The 21114-nt window shown below is 51.9% G+C and overlaps 1 protein-coding gene across 1 annotated transcript in view; it reads left to right on the top strand.

The window, feature by feature from the left end:
• LOC137541988 (alpha-N-acetylgalactosaminide alpha-2,6-sialyltransferase 1-like) overlaps positions 1-21114 on the top strand; it is a 253511-nt gene that overhangs the window by 102643 nt on the left and 129754 nt on the right. Inside the window, exon 5 of the mRNA XM_068263567.1 lies at positions 18831-18937. Coding sequence (XP_068119668.1) covers positions 18831-18937 — 107 coding nt within the window. The remainder of the gene's footprint in view (positions 1-18830; positions 18938-21114) is intronic.

The following is a 21114-nucleotide window of genomic DNA, read 5'->3' as shown; positions in this document are numbered from 1 at the left end:
ATGCTTTCATGCGTACTTTGTGACGCATTGGCTTTATGATGCCTAGCTGTACACGGCTGGGAACGCATGTCGCATTTGGTGCGCGTTCCATGCGTACTGCCATGCTTTCATGCGTACTTTGTGACGCATTGGCTTTATGACGCCTGGCTGTACACGGATGGGAACGCATGTCGCATTTGGTGCGCGTTCCATGCGTACTGCCATGCTTTCATGCGTACTTTGTGACGCGCTGGCTTTATGACGCCTGGCTGTACGCAGCTGGGAACGCATGTTGCGTTTGGTGCGCGTTCCATGCGTACTGCAATGCTTTCATGCGTACTTTGTGACGCGTTGGCTTTATGACGCCTGGCTGTACGCAGCTGGGAACGCATGTTGCGTTTGGTGCGCGTTCCATGCGTACTGCCATGCTTTCATGCGTACTTTGTGACGCGTTGGCTTTATGACGCCTGGCTGTACGCGGCTGGGAACGCATGTCGCATTTGGTGCGCGTTCCATGCGTACTGCCATGCCTTCATGCGTACTTTGTGACGCATTGGCTTTATGATGCCTAGCTGTACACGGCTGGGAACGCATGTCGCGTTTGGTGCGCATTCCATGCGTACTGCCATGCTTTCATGCGTACTTTGTGATGCATTGGCTTTATGACGCGTGGCTGTACACGGATGGGAACGCATGTCGCGTTTGGTGCGCGTTCCATGCGTACTGCCATGCTTTCATGCGTACTTTGTGACGCATTGGCTTTATGACGCCTGGCTGTACACGGCTGGGAACGCATGTCGCATTTGGTGCGCATTCCATGCGTACTGCCATGCTTTCATGCGTACTTTGTGACGCATTGGCTTTATGACGCCTGGCTGTACACGGCTGGGAACGCATGTCGCGTTTGGTGCGCGTTCCATGCGTACTGCCATGCTTTCATGCGTACTTTGTGACGCATTGGCTTTATGACGCGTGGCTGTACACGGATGGGAACGCATGTCGCGTTTGGTGCGCGTTCCATGCGTACTGCCATGCTTTCATGCGTACTTTGTGACGCATTGGCTTTATGACGCGTGGCTGTACACGGATGGGAACGCATGTCGCGTTTGGTGCGCGTTCCATGCGTACTGCCATGCTTTCATGCGTACTTTGTGACGCATTGGCTTTATGACGCCTGGCTGTACACGGCTGGGAACGCATGTCGCGTTTGGTGCGCGTTCCATGCGTACTGCCATGCTTTCATGCGTACTTTGTGACACATTGGCTTTATGACGCCTGGCTGTACACGGCTGGGAACGCATGTCGCATTTGGTGCGCGTTCCATGCGTACTGCCATGCTTTCATGCGTACTTTGTGACGCATTGGCTTTATGACGCCTGGCTGTACACGGCTGGGAACGCATGTCGCGTTTGGTGCGCGTTCCATGCGTACTGCCATGCTTTCATGCGTACTTTGTGACGCATTGGCTTTATGACGCCTGGCTGTACACGGCTGGGAACACATGTTGCGTTTGGTGCGCGTTCCATGCGTACTGCCATGCTTTCATGCGTACTTTGTGACGCATTGGCTTTATGATGCCTGGCTGTACGCGGCTGGGAACGCATGTTGCATTTGGTGCGCGTTCCATGCGTACTGTCATGCTTTCATGCGTACTTTGTGACGCATTGGCTTTATGACGCCTGGCTGTACACGGCTGGGAACGCATGTTGCGTTTGGTGCGCGTTCCATGCGTACTGCCATGCCTTCATGCGTACTTTGTGACGCATTGGCTTTATGGACTTTGACGCGTGGCTGTACGCGTCTGGGAACGCATGTCGCATTTGGTGCGCGTTCCATGCATACTGCCATGCTTTCATGCGTACTTTGTGACGCATTGGCTTTATGACGCCTGGCTGTACATGGCTGGAAACGCATGTCGCGTTTGGTGCGCGTTCCATGCGTACTGCCATGCTTTCATGCGTACTTTGTGACGCATTGGCTTTATGACGCCTGGCTGTACACGGCTGGGAACGCATGTCGCGTTTGGTGCGCGTTCCATGCGTACTGCCATGCTTTCATGCGTACTTTGTGACGCATTGGCTTTATGACGCCTGGCTGTACACGGCTGGGAACGCATGTCGCATTTGGTGCGCGTTCCATGCGTACTGCCATGCTTTCATGCGTACTTTGTGACGCATTGGCTTTATGACGCCTGGCTGTACACGTCTGGGAACGCATGTCGCATTTGGTGCGCGTTCCATGCGTACTGCCATGCTTTCATGCGTACTTTGTGACGCGTTGGCTTTATGACGCCTGGCTGTACACGGCTGGGAACACATGTTGCGTTTGGTGCGCGTTCCATGCGTACTGCCATGCCTTCATGCGTACTTTGTGACGCGTTGGCTTTATGATGCCTAGCTGTACACGGATGGGAACGCATGTCGCATTTGGTGCGCGTTCCATGCGTACTGCCATGCCTTCATGCGTACTTTGTGACGCATTGGCTTTATGACGCCTAGCTGTACACGGCTGGGAACGCATGTCGCATTTGGTGCGCGTTCCATGCGTACTGCCATGCCTTCATGCGTACTTTGTGACGCATTGGCTTTATGATGCCTAGCTGTACACGGCTGGGAACGCATGTCGCATTTGGTGCGCGTTCCATGCGTACTGCCATGCTTTCATGCGTACTTTGTGACGCATTGGCTTTATGACGCCTGGCTGTACACGGCTGGGAACGCATGTTGCGTTTGGTGCGCGTTCCATGCGTACTGCCATGCTTTCATGCGTACTTTGTGACGCATTGGCTTTATGACGCCTGGCTGTACACGGCTGGGAACGCATGTTGCATTTGGTGCGCGTTCCATGCGTACTGCCATGCATTGATGCGTACTTTGTGACGCATTGGCTTTATGATGCCTAGCTGTACACGGCTGGGAACACATGTTGCGTTTGGTGCGCGTTCCATGCGTAATGCCATGCATTCATGCGTACTTTGTGACGCATTGGCTTTATGATGCCTAGCTGTACACGGATGGGAACGCATGTCGCATTTGGTGCGCGTTCCATGCGTACTGCCATGCTTTCATGCGTACTTTGTGACGCCTTGGCTTTATGACGCCTGGCTGTACACGGATGGGAACGCATGTTGCGTTTGGTGCGCGTTCCATGCGTACTGCCATGCTTTCATGCATACTTTGTGACGCATTGGCTTTATGATGCCTAGCTGTACACGGATGGGAACACATGTTGCGTTTGGTGCGCGTTCCATGCGTACTGCCATGCCTTCATGCGTACTTTGTGACGCATTGGCTTTATGATGCCTAGCTGTACACGGCTGGGAACGCATGTTGCGTTTGGTGCGCGTTCCATGCGTACTGCCATGCTTTCATGCATACTTTGTGACGCATTGGCTTTATGATGCCTAGCTGTACACGGATGGGAACACATGTTGCGTTTGGTGCGCGTTCCATGCGTACTGCCATGCCTTCATGCGTACTTTGTGACGCATTGGCTTTATGATGCCTAGCTGTACACGGCTGGGAACGCATGTCGCATTTGGTGCGCGTTCCATGCGTACTGCCATGCCTTCATGCATACTTTGTGACGCATTGGCTTTATGATGCCTAGCTGTACACGGCTGGGAACACATGTTGCGTTTGGTGCGCGTTCCATGCGTACTGCCATGCCTTCATGCATACTTTGTGACGCATTGGCTTTATGACGCCTGGCTGTACACGGATGGGAACGCATGTCGCATTTGGTGCGCGTTCCATGCGTACTGCCATGCTTTCATGCGTACTTTGTGACGCATTGGCTTTATGACGCCTGGCTGTACGCGGCTGGGAACGCATGTTGCGTTTGGTGCGCGTTCCATGCGTACTGCCATGCCTTCATGCGTACTTTGTGACGCATTGGCTTTATGACGCCTGGCTGTACACGGCTGGGAATGCATGTTGCGTTTGGTGCGCGTTCCATGCGTACTGCCATGCCTTCATGCATACTTTGTGACGCGTTGGCTTTATGATGCCTAGCTGTACACGGATGGGAACGCATGTCGCGTTTGGTGCGCGTTCCATGCGTACTGCCATGCCTTCATGCGTACTTTGTGACGCATTGGCTTTATGATGCCTAGCTGTACACGGCTGGGAACGCATGTCGCATTTGGTGCGCGTTCCATGCGTACTGCCATGCTTTCATGCGTACTTTGTGACGCATTGGCTTTATGATGCCTAGCTGTACACGGCTGGGAACACATGTTGCGTTTGGTGCGCGTTCCATGCGTACTGCCATGCTTTCATGCGTACTTTGTGACGCATTGGCTTTATGACGCCTGGCTGTACACGGCTGGGAACGCATGTCGCATTTGGTGCGCGTTCCATGCGTACTGCCATGCCTTCATGCGTACTTTGTGACGCATTGGCTTTATGACGCCTGGCTGTACACGGCTGGGAACGCATGTTGCGTTTGGTGCGCGTTCCATGCGTACTGCCATGCCTTCATGCGTACTTTGTGACGCGTTGGCTTTATGATGCCTAGCTGTACACGGCTGGGAACACATGTTGCGTTTGGTGCGCGTTCCATGCGTACTGCCATGCATTCATGCGTACTTTGTGACGCATTGGCTTTATGACGCCTGGCTGTACACGGCTGGGAACGCATGTTGCATTTGGTGCGCGTTCCATGCGTACTGCCATGCCTTCATGCGTACTTTGTGACGCGTTGGCTTTATGATGCCTAGCTGTACACGGCTGGGAACACATGTTGCGTTTGGTGCGCGTTCCATGCGTACTGCCATGCATTCATGCGTACTTTGTGACGCATTGGCTTTATGATGCCTAGCTGTACACGGCTGGGAACGCATGTCGCGTTTGGTGCGCGTTCCATGCGTACTGCCATGCCTTCATGCGTACTTTGTGACGCATTGGCTTTATGGACTTTGACGCGTGGCTGTACGCGTCTGGGAACGCATGTCGCGTTTGGTGCGCGTTCCATGCGTACTGCCATGCTTTCATGCGTACTTTGTGACGCATTGGCTTTATGACGCCTGGCTGTACGCGGCTGGGATCGCATGTCGCATTTGGTGCGCGTTCCATGCGTACTGCCATGCCTTCATGCGTACTTTGTGACGCATTGGCTTTATGATGCCTAGCTGTACACGGCTGGGAACGCATGTTGCATTTGGTGCGCGTTCCATGCGTACTGCCATGCTTTCATGCGTACTTTGTGACGCATTGGCTTTATGGACTTTGACGCGTGGCTGTACGCGTCTGGGAACGCATGTCGCATTTGGTGCGCGTTCCATGCATACTGCCATGCTTTCATGCGTACTTTGTGACGCATTGGCTTTATGACGCCTGGCTGTACATGGCTGGAAACGCATGTCGCGTTTGGTGCGCGTTCCATGCGTACTGCCATGCTTTCATGCGTACTTTGTGACGCATTGGCTTTATGACGCCTGGCTGTACACGGCTGGGAACGCATGTCGCGTTTGGTGCGCGTTCCATGCGTACTGCCATGCTTTCATGCGTACTTTGTGACGCATTGGCTTTATGACGCCTGGCTGTACACGGCTGGGAACGCATGTCGCATTTGGTGCGCGTTCCATGCGTACTGCCATGCTTTCATGCGTACTTTGTGACGCATTGGCTTTATGACGCCTGGCTGTACACGTCTGGGAACGCATGTCGCATTTGGTGCGCGTTCCATGCGTACTGCCATGCTTTCATGCGTACTTTGTGACGCATTGGCTTTATGACGCCTGGCTGTACGCGGCTGGGAACGCATGTCGCATTTGGTGCGCGTTCCATGCGTACTGCCATGCCTTCATGCGTACTTTGTGACGCATTGGCTTTATGATGCCTAGCTGTACACGGCTGGGAACGCATGTTGCATTTGGTGCGCGTTCCATGCGTACTGCCATGCTTTCATGCGTACTTTGTGACGCATTGGCTTTATGGACTTTGACGCGTGGCTGTACGCGTCTGGGAACGCATGTCGCATTTGGTGCGCGTTCCATGCATACTGCCATGCTTTCATGCGTACTTTGTGACGCATTGGCTTTATGACGCCTGGCTGTACATGGCTGGAAACGCATGTCGCGTTTGGTGCGCGTTCCATGCGTACTGCCATGCTTTCATGCGTACTTTGTGACGCATTGGCTTTATGACGCCTGGCTGTACACGGCTGGGAACGCATGTCGCGTTTGGTGCGCGTTCCATGCGTACTGCCATGCTTTCATGCGTACTTTGTGACGCATTGGCTTTATGACGCCTGGCTGTACACGGCTGGGAACGCATGTCGCATTTGGTGCGCGTTCCATGCGTACTGCCATGCTTTCATGCGTACTTTGTGACGCATTGGCTTTATGACGCCTGGCTGTACACGTCTGGGAACGCATGTCGCATTTGGTGCGCGTTCCATGCGTACTGCCATGCTTTCATGCGTACTTTGTGACGCGTTGGCTTTATGACGCCTGGCTGTACACGGCTGGGAACACATGTTGCGTTTGGTGCGCGTTCCATGCGTACTGCCATGCCTTCATGCGTACTTTGTGACGCGTTGGCTTTATGATGCCTAGCTGTACACGGATGGGAACGCATGTCGCATTTGGTGCGCGTTCCATGCGTACTGCCATGCCTTCATGCGTACTTTGTGACGCATTGGCTTTATGACGCCTAGCTGTACACGGCTGGGAACGCATGTCGCATTTGGTGCGCGTTCCATGCGTACTGCCATGCCTTCATGCGTACTTTGTGACGCATTGGCTTTATGATGCCTAGCTGTACACGGCTGGGAACGCATGTCGCATTTGGTGCGCGTTCCATGCGTACTGCCATGCTTTCATGCGTACTTTGTGACGCATTGGCTTTATGACGCCTGGCTGTACACGGCTGGGAACGCATGTTGCGTTTGGTGCGCGTTCCATGCGTACTGCCATGCTTTCATGCGTACTTTGTGACGCATTGGCTTTATGACGCCTGGCTGTACACGGCTGGGAACGCATGTTGCATTTGGTGCGCGTTCCATGCGTACTGCCATGCATTGATGCGTACTTTGTGACGCATTGGCTTTATGATGCCTAGCTGTACACGGCTGGGAACACATGTTGCGTTTGGTGCGCGTTCCATGCGTAATGCCATGCATTCATGCGTACTTTGTGACGCATTGGCTTTATGATGCCTAGCTGTACACGGATGGGAACGCATGTCGCATTTGGTGCGCGTTCCATGCGTACTGCCATGCTTTCATGCGTACTTTGTGACGCCTTGGCTTTATGACGCCTGGCTGTACACGGATGGGAACGCATGTTGCGTTTGGTGCGCGTTCCATGCGTACTGCCATGCTTTCATGCATACTTTGTGACGCATTGGCTTTATGATGCCTAGCTGTACACGGATGGGAACACATGTTGCGTTTGGTGCGCGTTCCATGCGTACTGCCATGCCTTCATGCGTACTTTGTGACGCATTGGCTTTATGATGCCTAGCTGTACACGGCTGGGAACGCATGTTGCGTTTGGTGCGCGTTCCATGCGTACTGCCATGCTTTCATGCATACTTTGTGACGCATTGGCTTTATGATGCCTAGCTGTACACGGATGGGAACACATGTTGCGTTTGGTGCGCGTTCCATGCGTACTGCCATGCCTTCATGCGTACTTTGTGACGCATTGGCTTTATGATGCCTAGCTGTACACGGCTGGGAACGCATGTCGCATTTGGTGCGCGTTCCATGCGTACTGCCATGCCTTCATGCATACTTTGTGACGCATTGGCTTTATGATGCCTAGCTGTACACGGCTGGGAACACATGTTGCGTTTGGTGCGCGTTCCATGCGTACTGCCATGCCTTCATGCATACTTTGTGACGCATTGGCTTTATGACGCCTGGCTGTACACGGATGGGAACGCATGTCGCATTTGGTGCGCGTTCCATGCGTACTGCCATGCTTTCATGCGTACTTTGTGACGCATTGGCTTTATGACGCCTGGCTGTACGCGGCTGGGAACGCATGTTGCGTTTGGTGCGCGTTCCATGCGTACTGCCATGCCTTCATGCGTACTTTGTGACGCATTGGCTTTATGACGCCTGGCTGTACACGGCTGGGAATGCATGTTGCGTTTGGTGCGCGTTCCATGCGTACTGCCATGCCTTCATGCATACTTTGTGACGCGTTGGCTTTATGATGCCTAGCTGTACACGGATGGGAACGCATGTCGCGTTTGGTGCGCGTTCCATGCGTACTGCCATGCCTTCATGCGTACTTTGTGACGCATTGGCTTTATGATGCCTAGCTGTACACGGCTGGGAACGCATGTCGCATTTGGTGCGCGTTCCATGCGTACTGCCATGCTTTCATGCGTACTTTGTGACGCATTGGCTTTATGATGCCTAGCTGTACACGGCTGGGAACACATGTTGCGTTTGGTGCGCGTTCCATGCGTACTGCCATGCTTTCATGCGTACTTTGTGACGCATTGGCTTTATGACGCCTGGCTGTACACGGCTGGGAACGCATGTCGCATTTGGTGCGCGTTCCATGCGTACTGCCATGCCTTCATGCGTACTTTGTGACGCATTGGCTTTATGACGCCTGGCTGTACACGGCTGGGAACGCATGTTGCGTTTGGTGCGCGTTCCATGCGTACTGCCATGCCTTCATGCGTACTTTGTGACGCGTTGGCTTTATGATGCCTAGCTGTACACGGCTGGGAACACATGTTGCGTTTGGTGCGCGTTCCATGCGTACTGCCATGCATTCATGCGTACTTTGTGACGCATTGGCTTTATGACGCCTGGCTGTACACGGCTGGGAACGCATGTTGCATTTGGTGCGCGTTCCATGCGTACTGCCATGCCTTCATGCGTACTTTGTGACGCGTTGGCTTTATGATGCCTAGCTGTACACGGCTGGGAACACATGTTGCGTTTGGTGCGCGTTCCATGCGTACTGCCATGCATTCATGCGTACTTTGTGACGCATTGGCTTTATGATGCCTAGCTGTACACGGCTGGGAACGCATGTCGCGTTTGGTGCGCGTTCCATGCGTACTGCCATGCCTTCATGCGTACTTTGTGACGCATTGGCTTTATGGACTTTGACGCGTGGCTGTACGCGTCTGGGAACGCATGTCGCGTTTGGTGCGCGTTCCATGCGTACTGCCATGCTTTCATGCGTACTTTGTGACGCATTGGCTTTATGACGCCTGGCTGTACGCGGCTGGGAACGCATGTCGCATTTGGTGCGCGTTCCATGCGTACTGCCATGCCTTCATGCGTACTTTGTGACGCATTGGCTTTATGATGCCTAGCTGTACACGGCTGGGAACGCATGTTGCATTTGGTGCGCGTTCCATGCGTACTGCCATGCTTTCATGCGTACTTTGTGACGCATTGGCTTTATGACGCCTGGCTGTACGCGGCTGGGAACGCATGTTGCGTTTGGTGCGCGTTCCATGCGTACTGCCATGCTTTCATGCGTACTTTGTGACGCATTGGCTTTATGACGCCTGGCTGTACACGGCTGGGAACGCATGTTGCGTTTGGTGCGCGTTCCATGTGTACTGCCATGCATTGATGCGTACTTTGTGACGCATTGGCTTTATGACGCCTGGCTGTACACGGCTGGGAACGCATGTCGCGTTTGGTGCGCGTTCCATGCGTACTGCCATGCCTTCATGCGTACTTTGTGACGCATTGGCTTTATGACGCGTGGCTGTACACGGCTGGGAACACATGTCGCATTTGGTGCGCGTTCCATGCGTACTGCCATGCCTTCATGCGTACTTTGTGACGCATTGGCTTTATGACGCCTGGCTGTACACGGCTGGGAACGCATGTTGCATTTGGTGCGCGTTCCATGCGTACTGCCATGCCTTCATGCGTACTTTGTGACGCGTTGGCTTTATGATGCCTAGCTGTACACGGCTGGGAACGCATGTCGCGTTTGGTGCGCGTTCCATGCGTACTGCCATGCCTTCATGCGTACTTTGTGACGCATTGGCTTTATGACGCCTGGCTGTACACGGCTGGGAACGCATGTCGCGTTTGGTGCGCGTTCCATGCGTACTGCCATGCTTTCATGCGTACTTTGTGACGCATTGGCTTTATGACGCCTGGCTGTACACGGATGGGAACGCATGTCGCATTTGGTGCGCGTTCCATGCGTACTGCCATGCTTTCATGCGTACTTTGTGACGCATTGGCTTTATGATGCCTAGCTGTACACGGCTGGGAACGCATGTCGCGTTTGGTGCGCGTTCCATGCGTACTGCCATACCTTCATGCGTACTTTGTGACGCATTGGCTTTATGACGCCTGGCTGTACACGGCTGGGAACGCATGTCGCGTTTGGTGCGCGTTCCATGCGTACTGCCATGCTTTCATGCGTACTTTGTGACGCATTGGCTTTATGACGCCTAGCTGTACACGGCTGGGAACGCATGTCGCGTTTGGTGCGCGTTCCATGCGTACTGCCATGCCTTCATGCGTACTTTGTGACGCATTGGCTTTATGACGCCTGGCTGTACACGGCTGGGAACGCATGTTGCATTTGGTGCGCGTTCCATGCGTACTGCCATGCCTTCATGCGTACTTTGTGACGCATTGGCTTTATGACGCCTGGCTGTACACGGCTGGGAACGCATGTTGCGTTTGGTGCGCGTTCCATGCGTACTGCCATGCTTTCATGCGTACTTTGTGACGCATTGGCTTTATGACGCCTGGCTGTACACGGCTGGGAACACATGTTGCGTTTGGTGCGCGTTCCATGCGTACTGCCATGCCTTCATGCGTACTTTGTGACGCGTTGGCTTTATGATGCCTGGCTGTACGCGGCTGGGAACGCATGTTGCGTTTGGTGCGCGTTCCATGCGTACTGCCATGCCTTCATGCGTACTTTGTGACGCATTGGCTTTATGACGCCTGGCTGTACACGGCTGGGAACACATGTTGCGTTTGGTGCGCGTTCCATGCGTACTGCCATGCCTTCATGCGTACTTTGTGACGCATTGGCTTTATGATGCCTGGCTGTACGCGGCTGGGAACGCATGTTGCGTTTGGTGCGCGTTCCATGCGTACTGCCATGCCTTCATGCGTACTTTGTGACGCATTGGCTTTATGATGCCTGGCTGTACGCGGCTGGGAACGCATGTCGCATTTGGTGCGCGTTCCATGCGTACTGCCATGCCTTCATGCGTACTTTGTGACGCGTTGGCTTTATGATGCCTGGCTGTACGCGGCTGGGAACGCATGTTGCGTTTGGTGCGCGTTCCATGCGTACTGCCATGCCTTCATGCGTACTTTGTGACGCATTGGCTTTATGACGCCTGGCTGTACACGGATGGGAACGCATGTCGCATTTGGTGCGCGTTCCATGCGTACTGCCATGCCTTCATGCGTACTTTGTGACGCATTGGCTTTATGATGCCTAGCTGTACACGGCTGGGAACGCATGTCGCATTTGGTGCGCGTTCCATGCGTACTGCCATGCTTTCATGCGTACTTTGTGACGCATTGGCTTTATGATGCCTGGCTGTACGCGGCTGGGAACACATGTTGCGTTTGGTGCGCGTTCCATGCGTACTGCCATGCCTTCATGCGTACTTTGTGACGCATTGGCTTTATGATGCCTAGCTGTACACGGCTGGGAACGCATGTCGCATTTGGTGCGCGTTCCATGCGTACTGCCATGCTTTCATGCGTACTTTGTGACGCATTGGCTTTATGACGCGTGGCTGTACACGGCTGGGAACGCATGTCGCGTTTGGTGCGCGTTCCATGCGTACTGCCATGCCTTCATGCGTACTTTGTGACGCATTGGCTTTATGACGCGTGGCTGTACACGGCTGGGAACACATGTCGCATTTGGTGCGCGTTCCATGCGTACTGCCATGCCTTCATGCGTACTTTGTGACGCATTGGCTTTATGACGCCTGGCTGTACACGGCTGGGAACGCATGTTGCATTTGGTGCGCGTTCCATGCGTACTGCCATGCCTTCATGCGTACTTTGTGACGCGTTGGCTTTATGATGCCTAGCTGTACACGGCTGGGAACGCATGTCGCGTTTGGTGCGCGTTCCATGCGTACTGCCATGCCTTCATGCGTACTTTGTGACGCATTGGCTTTATGACGCCTGGCTGTACACGGCTGGGAACGCATGTCGCGTTTGGTGCGCGTTCCATGCGTACTGCCATGCTTTCATGCGTACTTTGTGACGCATTGGCTTTATGACGCCTGGCTGTACACGGATGGGAACGCATGTCGCATTTGGTGCGCGTTCCATGCGTACTGCCATGCTTTCATGCGTACTTTGTGACGCATTGGCTTTATGATGCCTAGCTGTACACGGCTGGGAACGCATGTCGCGTTTGGTGCGCGTTCCATGCGTACTGCCATACCTTCATGCGTACTTTGTGACGCATTGGCTTTATGACGCCTGGCTGTACACGGCTGGGAACGCATGTCGCGTTTGGTGCGCGTTCCATGCGTACTGCCATGCTTTCATGCGTACTTTGTGACGCATTGGCTTTATGACGCCTAGCTGTACACGGCTGGGAACGCATGTCGCGTTTGGTGCGCGTTCCATGCGTACTGCCATGCCTTCATGCGTACTTTGTGACGCATTGGCTTTATGACGCCTGGCTGTACACGGCTGGGAACGCATGTTGCATTTGGTGCGCTTTCCATGCGTACTGCCATGCCTTCATGCGTACTTTGTGACGCATTGGCTTTATGACGCCTGGCTGTACACGGCTGGGAACGCATGTTGCGTTTGGTGCGCGTTCCATGCGTACTGCCATGCTTTCATGCGTACTTTGTGACGCATTGGCTTTATGACGCCTGGCTGTACACGGCTGGGAACACATGTTGCGTTTGGTGCGCGTTCCATGCGTACTGCCATGCCTTCATGCGTACTTTGTGACGCGTTGGCTTTATGATGCCTGGCTGTACGCGGCTGGGAACGCATGTTGCGTTTGGTGCGCGTTCCATGCGTACTGCCATGCCTTCATGCGTACTTTGTGACGCATTGGCTTTATGACGCCTGGCTGTACACGGCTGGGAACACATGTTGCGTTTGGTGCGCGTTCCATGCGTACTGCCATGCCTTCATGCGTACTTTGTGACGCATTGGCTTTATGATGCCTGGCTGTACGCGGCTGGGAACGCATGTTGCGTTTGGTGCGCGTTCCATGCGTACTGCCATGCCTTCATGCGTACTTTGTGACGCATTGGCTTTATGATGCCTGGCTGTACGCGGCTGGGAACGCATGTCGCATTTGGTGCGCGTTCCATGCGTACTGCCATGCCTTCATGCGTACTTTGTGACGCGTTGGCTTTATGATGCCTGGCTGTACGCGGCTGGGAACGCATGTTGCGTTTGGTGCGCGTTCCATGCGTACTGCCATGCCTTCATGCGTACTTTGTGACGCATTGGCTTTATGACGCCTGGCTGTACACGGATGGGAACGCATGTCGCATTTGGTGCGCGTTCCATGCGTACTGCCATGCCTTCATGCGTACTTTGTGACGCATTGGCTTTATGATGCCTAGCTGTACACGGCTGGGAACGCATGTCGCATTTGGTGCGCGTTCCATGCGTACTGCCATGCTTTCATGCGTACTTTGTGACGCATTGGCTTTATGATGCCTGGCTGTACACGGCTGGGAACGCATGTTGCGTTTGGTGTGCGTTCCATGCGTACTGCCATGCCTTCATGCGTACTTTGTGACGCATTGGCTTTATGATGCCTAGCAGTACACGGCTGGGAACACATGTTGCGTTTGGTGCGCGTTCCATGCGTACTGCCATGCATTCATGCGTACTTTGTGACGCATTGGCTTTATGATGCCTGGCTGTACACGGCTGGGAACGCATGTCGCATTTGGTGCGCGTTCCATGCGTACTGCCATGCTTTCATGCGTACTTTGTGACGCATTGGCTTTATGACGCCTGGCTGTACACGGCTGGGAACGCATGTCGCATTTGGTGCGCGTTCCATGCGTACTACCATGCTTTCATGCGTACTTTGTGACGCATTGGCCTTATGACGCCTAGCTGTACACGGCTGGGAACGCATGTCGCGTTTGGTGCGCGTTCCATGCGTACTGCCATGCTTTCATGCGTACTTTGTGACGCATTGGCTTTATGACGCGTGGCTGTACACGGCTGGGAACACATGTCGCATTTGGTGCGCGTTCCATGCGTACTGCCATGCCTTCATGCGTACTTTGTGACGCATTGGCTTTATGACGCCTGGCTGTACACGGCTGGGAACGCATGTCGCGTTTGGTGCGCGTTCCATGCGTACTGCCATGCTTTCATGCGTACTTTGTGACGCATTGGCTTTATGACGCCTGGCTGTACACGGCTGGGAACGCATGTTGCGTTTGGTGCGCGTTCCATGCGTACTGCCATGCTTTCATGCGTACTTTGTGACGCATTGGCTTTATGACGCCTGGCTGTACGCGGCTGGGAACACATGTTGCGTTTGGTGCGCGTTCCATGCGTACTGCCATGCCTTCATGCGTACTTTGTGACGCATTGGCTTTATGATGCCTAGCTGTACACGGCTGGGAACGCATGTCGCATTTGGTGCGCGTTCCATGCGTACTGCCATGCTTTCATGCGTACTTTGTGACGCATTGGCTTTATGACGCGTGGCTGTACACGGCTGGGAACGCATGTCGCGTTTGGTGCGCATTCCATGCGTACTGCCATGCTTTCATGCGTACTTTGTGACGCATTGGCTTTATGACGCGTGGCTGTACACGGATGGGAACGCATGTCGCATTTGGTGCGCGTTCCATGCGTACTGCCATGCCTTCATGCGTACTTTGTGACGCATTGGCTTTATGACGCCTGGCTGTACACGGCTGGGAACGCATGTTGCGTTTGGTGCGCGTTCCATGCGTACTGCCATGCTTTCATGCGTACTTTGTGACGCATTGGCTTTATGATGCCTAGCTGTACGCGGCTGGGAACGCATGTTGCGTTTGGTGCGCGTTCCATGCGTACTGCCATGCCTTCATGCGTACTTTGTGACGCATTGGCTTTATGATGCCTAGCTGTACACGGCTGGGAACGCATGTCGCATTTGGTGCGCGTTCCATGCGTACTGCCATGCTTTCATGCATACTTTGTGACGCATTGGCTTTATGACGCCTGGCTGTACACGGATGGGAACGCATGTCGCATTTGGTGCGCGTTCCATGCGTACTGCCATGCCTTCATGCGTACTTTGTGACGCATTGGCTTTATGATGCCTAGCTGTACACGGCTGGGAACGCATGTCGCATTTGGTGCGCGTTCCATGCGTACTGCCATGCTTTCATGCGTACTTTGTGACGCATTGGCTTTATGATGCCTGGCTGTACGCGGCTGGGAACACATGTTGCGTTTGGTGCGCGTTCCATGCGTTCTGCCATGCCTTCATGCATACTTTGTGACGCATTGGCTTTATGACGCCTGGCTGTACACGGCTGGGAACGCATGTCGCATTTGGTGCGCGTTCCATGCGTACTGCCATGCTTTCATGCGTACTTTGTGACGCATTGGCTTTATGACGCCTGGCTGTACACGGCTGGGAACGCATGTCGCATTTGGTGCGCGTTCCATGCGTACTGCCATGCTTTCATGCGTACTTTGTGACGCATTGGCTTTATGACGCCTGGCTGTACGCGGCTGGGAACGCATGTTGCGTTTGGTGCGCGTTCCATGCGTACTGCCATGCTTTCATGCGTACTTTGTGACACATTGGCTTTATGGACTTTGACGCGTGGCTGTACGCGTCTGGGAACACATGTCGCATTTGGTGCGCGTTCCATGCGTACTGCCATGCATTCATGCGTACTTTGTGACGCATTGGCTTTATGACGCCTGGCTGTACGCGTCTGGGAACGCATGTCGCGTTTGGTGCGCGTTCCATGCGTACTGCCATGCCTTCATGCGTACTTTGTGACGCATTGGCTTTATGATGCCTAGCTGTACACGGCTGGGAACGCATGTCGCGTTTGGTGCGCGTTCCATGCGTACTGCCATGCCTTCATGCGTACTTTGTGACGCATTGGCTTTATGGACTTTGACGCGTGGCTGTACGCGTCTGGGAACGCATGTCGCGTTTGGTGCGCGTTCCATGCGTACTGCCATGCTTTCATGCGTACTTTGTGACGCATTGGCTTTATGACGCCTGGCTGTACGCGGCTGGGAACGCATGTCGCATTTGGTGCGCGTTCCATGCGTACTGCCATGCCTTCATGCGTACTTTGTGACGCATTGGCTTTATGATGCCTAGCTGTACACGGCTGGGAACGCATGTTGCATTTGGTGCGCGTTCCATGCGTACTGCCATGCTTTCATGCGTACTTTGTGACGCGTTGGCTTTATGATGCCTAGCTGTACACGGCTGGGAACACATGTTGCATTTGGTGCGCGTTCCATGCGTACTGCCATGCTTTCATGCGTACTTTGTGACGCGTTGGCTTTATGATGCCTAGCTGTACACGGCTGGGAACGCATGTCGCATTTGGTGCGCGTTCCATGCGTACTGCCATGCTTTCATGCGTACTTTGTGACGCCTTGGCTTTATGGACTTTGACGCGTGGCTGTACGCGTCTGGGAACGCATGTCGCGTTTGGTGCGCGTTCCATGCGTACTGCCATGCATTGATACGTACTTTTTGCCGCATTGTTCCGTTCGGTGACGTGGGTCTCCTGGCCAGGAAGTGATGCCGAGGTCACATGATTTTGACAGTGACGATCGGAGGCACACTATTCCCCGCTGTGGAGTGTCTGCTGGCAGGTAAATGGTTAATCCTGTTTTACATATTAGCCTACTAAGTTCTCCATCAGGTCCACCAGATGTCTCCGCCCAGTAGGTCACAGATTGGTGATTTTAGTGGAGGTGGGGTATTTAAGGCACTGCACTTGTGTGATTGTATATGGCTGCTGCAATTTGAAAAAGGGCTATGCCCGAAACAACGTTTGTCATTGTTAAGCCACAATGGTGATGCAATAAAAGAGTTTTTCTTCACGCCTGGAGTGGTGCCGACCTCTTTGCTGTTTTGGCCTTTATTTCTAAATGAAATATCGGCACCATAAATTGTGATAAGGACATCGTTTAAACGGTGTAATAACCGGGACAGATGGGCAAATAAAATACATGAGTTTTAATTACGGTAGCGTATATTAATTTCAAACTATAATGGCCAAAAACTGAGAAATAATGAATTTTTTTCATTTCTTTCTTAATCTTCCTGTTAAAACAGATTTAGCAAAATGTACTACCCAAAGAAAGCCTAATTAGTGGCGGAATAAACAAGATATAGATCAATTCATTGTGATAAGTAGCAATAAAGTTATAGGCGAATGAATGGGAGGTGAACGTTGCTCGGATGCATGAGATTTTTGGACTGCGCTTTAGGCCTCCAATTTAGCATTCAATGTGATTTCTGCCCTTAAAACGCTGCTGTGCGTCAAATTCGGATTTTTCCCTGGGACTTTTGGCGTGTATCCTACTCCGCCATGCCCCCCCCCCCCCCTCCAAGTGTTAGACACCTTGAAACATCTTTTCCATCACTTTTTGGGCCAGCATAAGTGTTTCTAGTTTTCAAAGTTCGCCTCCTCATTGAAGTCTATTGCGGTTCGCGAAAGTTTGCGTGAACCGAACTTTTGCGGAAATTCGGAAACCAAAAATCGGAGGTTTGCGCCATCTCTACCAGTCACTGCATACTTGTTCACGATACCTGTGTGTGTGACAGCTGCTCATTGTATTGATACCAGTCAATGATACCAGAATTAGTGTTTGTAGTTGTGAAAGTTCGCCTGCCCATTGAAGTCTATGGCGGTTCGCGAAGTTCGTGCGAAAGTGAACTTTTGCGGAAGTTCACGTTCGAGGTTTGCGAACTTAAGATCGGAGGTTTGAGACAACTCTACTCTGGTATAGTGCAAATGGTTTGACCCAAAATAGCACGAGTGCATCTGTATGTATATATAGGGGCTCATGATATTTCAGGTCAGCCCATTGGCGCTAAACCTGAGGAAGCAAGAAGTGGTCTCTCGGTATCCTTGGTTTTGTACCCATTAAAACATTCTGTATATCGGATTTCAACTGGTATAGTTGGTATATATAGGTGGTAAGTGCTGCTCACATAAAACAAATCTGAAGCCAAAAAGGGAAAAACAGATACTTACCTATGGAGGGGGAAGACTCTGGGTCCTAAAGAGGGCCTCCCCATTCCTCTCATCCCCCAGCACAGGAGGCTTTGGGAGTATTTGGGAGCCTAAGTGTTCCCAAAGACAGGGACTCCGTACTGAGCATGCGAGCGAGAGAGCACACTAGCGCAGTATGGAGCCGCCCGTTACCGGGAGAACTTGGGCTTCTGTACTGTAGACTTCTGAAGCCTCATGTGGTGGCACAGACCAGTCCCATCTGTCGGAGACTGCTAATGATGGGATTGGCGGGGGAGGACACAGCGCTGGAATGAGGGGGCCAGGAGAGGAACAGGAAGGCTCTATAGGACCCACGGTCTTCCCCTTGCCTAGGTAAGTATCGGATTTCTCTTCTAAATCACTTTGTTGCTACGACTCAGAGGGGGAATAGTAATTAACACTGCCCAGTATTTCAGCGGCTACGGGGTGAGCAGTCATTCAGCTCACCCTGCGCTAAAGAGAGCGGGCGGCAGAACGCCACATACGCCACCATCCCATTGGCCGTCTCCTCTCCTGTGCTGTTAGGATTCCTGATATAACATTCTGTTCATGATTATGTCTGGCATGCAATTCTGAGGAAAGCTTTGCACTATGATACATATTTCATTAAGACAACTGCAGAAGGTGCAGTGATAATGTATTACTTTGTGTTTTTCATAGGAGACAAGGTACATCCTGCTAACAGAAAATATAAGGGATTTCCAGTGGTTAAAAGCAGTACAGCAGAATAAAGAATTTAGCAAAGAGAATGGTCTCTCAAACTACAGGTATACTTTGTCTTTTGTATATAAAATGCTTTATGTAGAAGTAATTCCATGTACGGTACAAAACTGCTTGTCACCTTCTCCATAGGGTTTTACTTACCTATGGTCATCCTAGCATCTTCCCCATAGTCCTCTTAGTAATTATTAAAGTAGAAATATTTGTTAAATATAAAAAGTTCTGTCAGAGTTTAAATATCACAAGTGGCACTGAACTCACCCCAACCGCATTCCAGCTCCACAGCCAGCTTCTTCCTCTCAGCAGGGCCTGATTTCAGGAAAGTCTACAAAGGCGGCACCTGAAGAGGAACGAAGGGTTGCTACAAATGAAAGAGGACTCTTAAAATGGGAAGCAAAACGTGAAAAACTGAAACTGATGTCCAACGGTTAGGGCTTTAGGGCTGGGAAATGCTAAATGTGCCTAGTATGGGGTCCTGAAAGATCTGATGGCAGTCCTCTTTTACATTGATACTCATAGATGGATATTGTTAGTCTTTGTAACATTGCATAGACTCTATTTGCATGAGTTGTAATAGAATACCCTATTGCTGTTCTCACATTTACCACTAGATGGCAGAAAGATACTGAAAAATGAACATAATGTAAAACTAAGCTCAAAAATAGTCCATTATTTGTAGCAGTGTTACTCAATATTACTATTAAATGTATCCTTTAATGGTCACATTGACCAACTACCCCCCATTGCAGGTAACACCTCAAGTAAGGCCCCTTTTCCACTAGGTGCAGTTCCATACGAAAAGTGGATTGTCACCCATTTCACTAATCGCTACAGCACCTGATTAACGTAATCTGTGGTATTACACCCAACATATCGCAATCGCCAGCCTGCTGCATTTTCTATGTGTTTGCGCTCGCACCGTACACCCAACATATCGCAATCGGATCACTGCGAAAAAGTAGTTGTGAAAATAAAAGGATATGCGATTTCCTAGTGGCAAAGGCCCTAACCCTTATTGCATACATATCTTAGGTATCCCATAATGTACATTAATTTGTTAAGAGGATTTTCAAACGTTCCTTGATGCTTTTAATAAATTAGAAAGTTATGCAGGTTGGTTTATAAAAGATTTTGCAAATTATTTTTAATCTAAAACTCCGTATAGAAAGTGTGACAAGACTAAGTACACCCTCAGTCCATGCTACCCCTGGGGTACACACACCATGTATGCACCCTCAGTCCATGCTACCCCTGGGATACACACACCATGTATACACCCTCAGTCCATGCTACCCTGGGGTACACACACCATGTATGCACCCTCAGTCCATGCTACCCCTGGGGTACACACACCATGTATGCACCCTCAGTCCATGCTACCCCTAGGGTACACACCCCATGTGTAGAGATGTTGCGAATCTCCGATTTTCTGTGTTCGCGAACTTCCGCGGAAGGTTCGGTTTGCGCAAAAGTTCGCGAACCGCCAAAGACTTCAATGGGGAGGCGAACTTTGAAAAATAGAAAAAATTATACTGGCCACAAAAGTGATGGAAAAGATGTTTCAAGGGGTCTAACACCTGGAGGGGGGCATGGCAGAGTGAAATATATGCACAAAGTCCCGGGGAAAAATCTGGATTTGACGCAAAGCAGCGTTTTAAGGGCAGAAATCACATTGAATGCTAAATTGCAGGCCTAAAGTGCTTTCAAACATCTTGCATGTGTATACATCAATCAGGTTGTGTAATTAGAGTTCTGCTTCACACTGACACACCAAACTCACTGTGTAACGCACCGCAAACAGCTGTTTGCGTAGTGACGGCCCTGCTGGACTGATGGGCAACATGGCCAGAGTGCAGGCCGTGGCAGTTTTCAAGCCCATATGGTCGCCGGGCTGTGGGAGCTCAATGATAGAACAACAGTGACTGTCCAGCTGATCAAATCTGGTCTGACCACAATGAAGCAACGACCTTATTATCTTTTGTGTGCCACCCCCACCCGAGACACTCAAATAGCCGGTGGTCATTGCTTCATTGTGATACGCAAGCCCCTTCACCACGGCAAGGTAGTGATTATGAAGGGGATGGGGCACATGTACATGCCTTTTGTTTTTTTGTTGCAGCCGCCCACAGTGCAGCCAGAAAAATTAGTCAGGCATGTACGCGCAACAGAAAAATTAGTGTAGCGGCCGCTGCTAGCAGCGGTCATAAAAATTCAGGAATCCGCC

The sequence above is a fragment of the Hyperolius riggenbachi genome, chromosome 12 (assembly GCF_040937935.1).
Source record: "Hyperolius riggenbachi isolate aHypRig1 chromosome 12, aHypRig1.pri, whole genome shotgun sequence".
In the NCBI taxonomy this organism is placed as follows: Eukaryota; Metazoa; Chordata; class Amphibia; order Anura; family Hyperoliidae; genus Hyperolius; species Hyperolius riggenbachi.
Note: the sequence above shows the minus strand (reverse complement) of the source record. Positions and strands in the feature narration are given on the sequence as shown.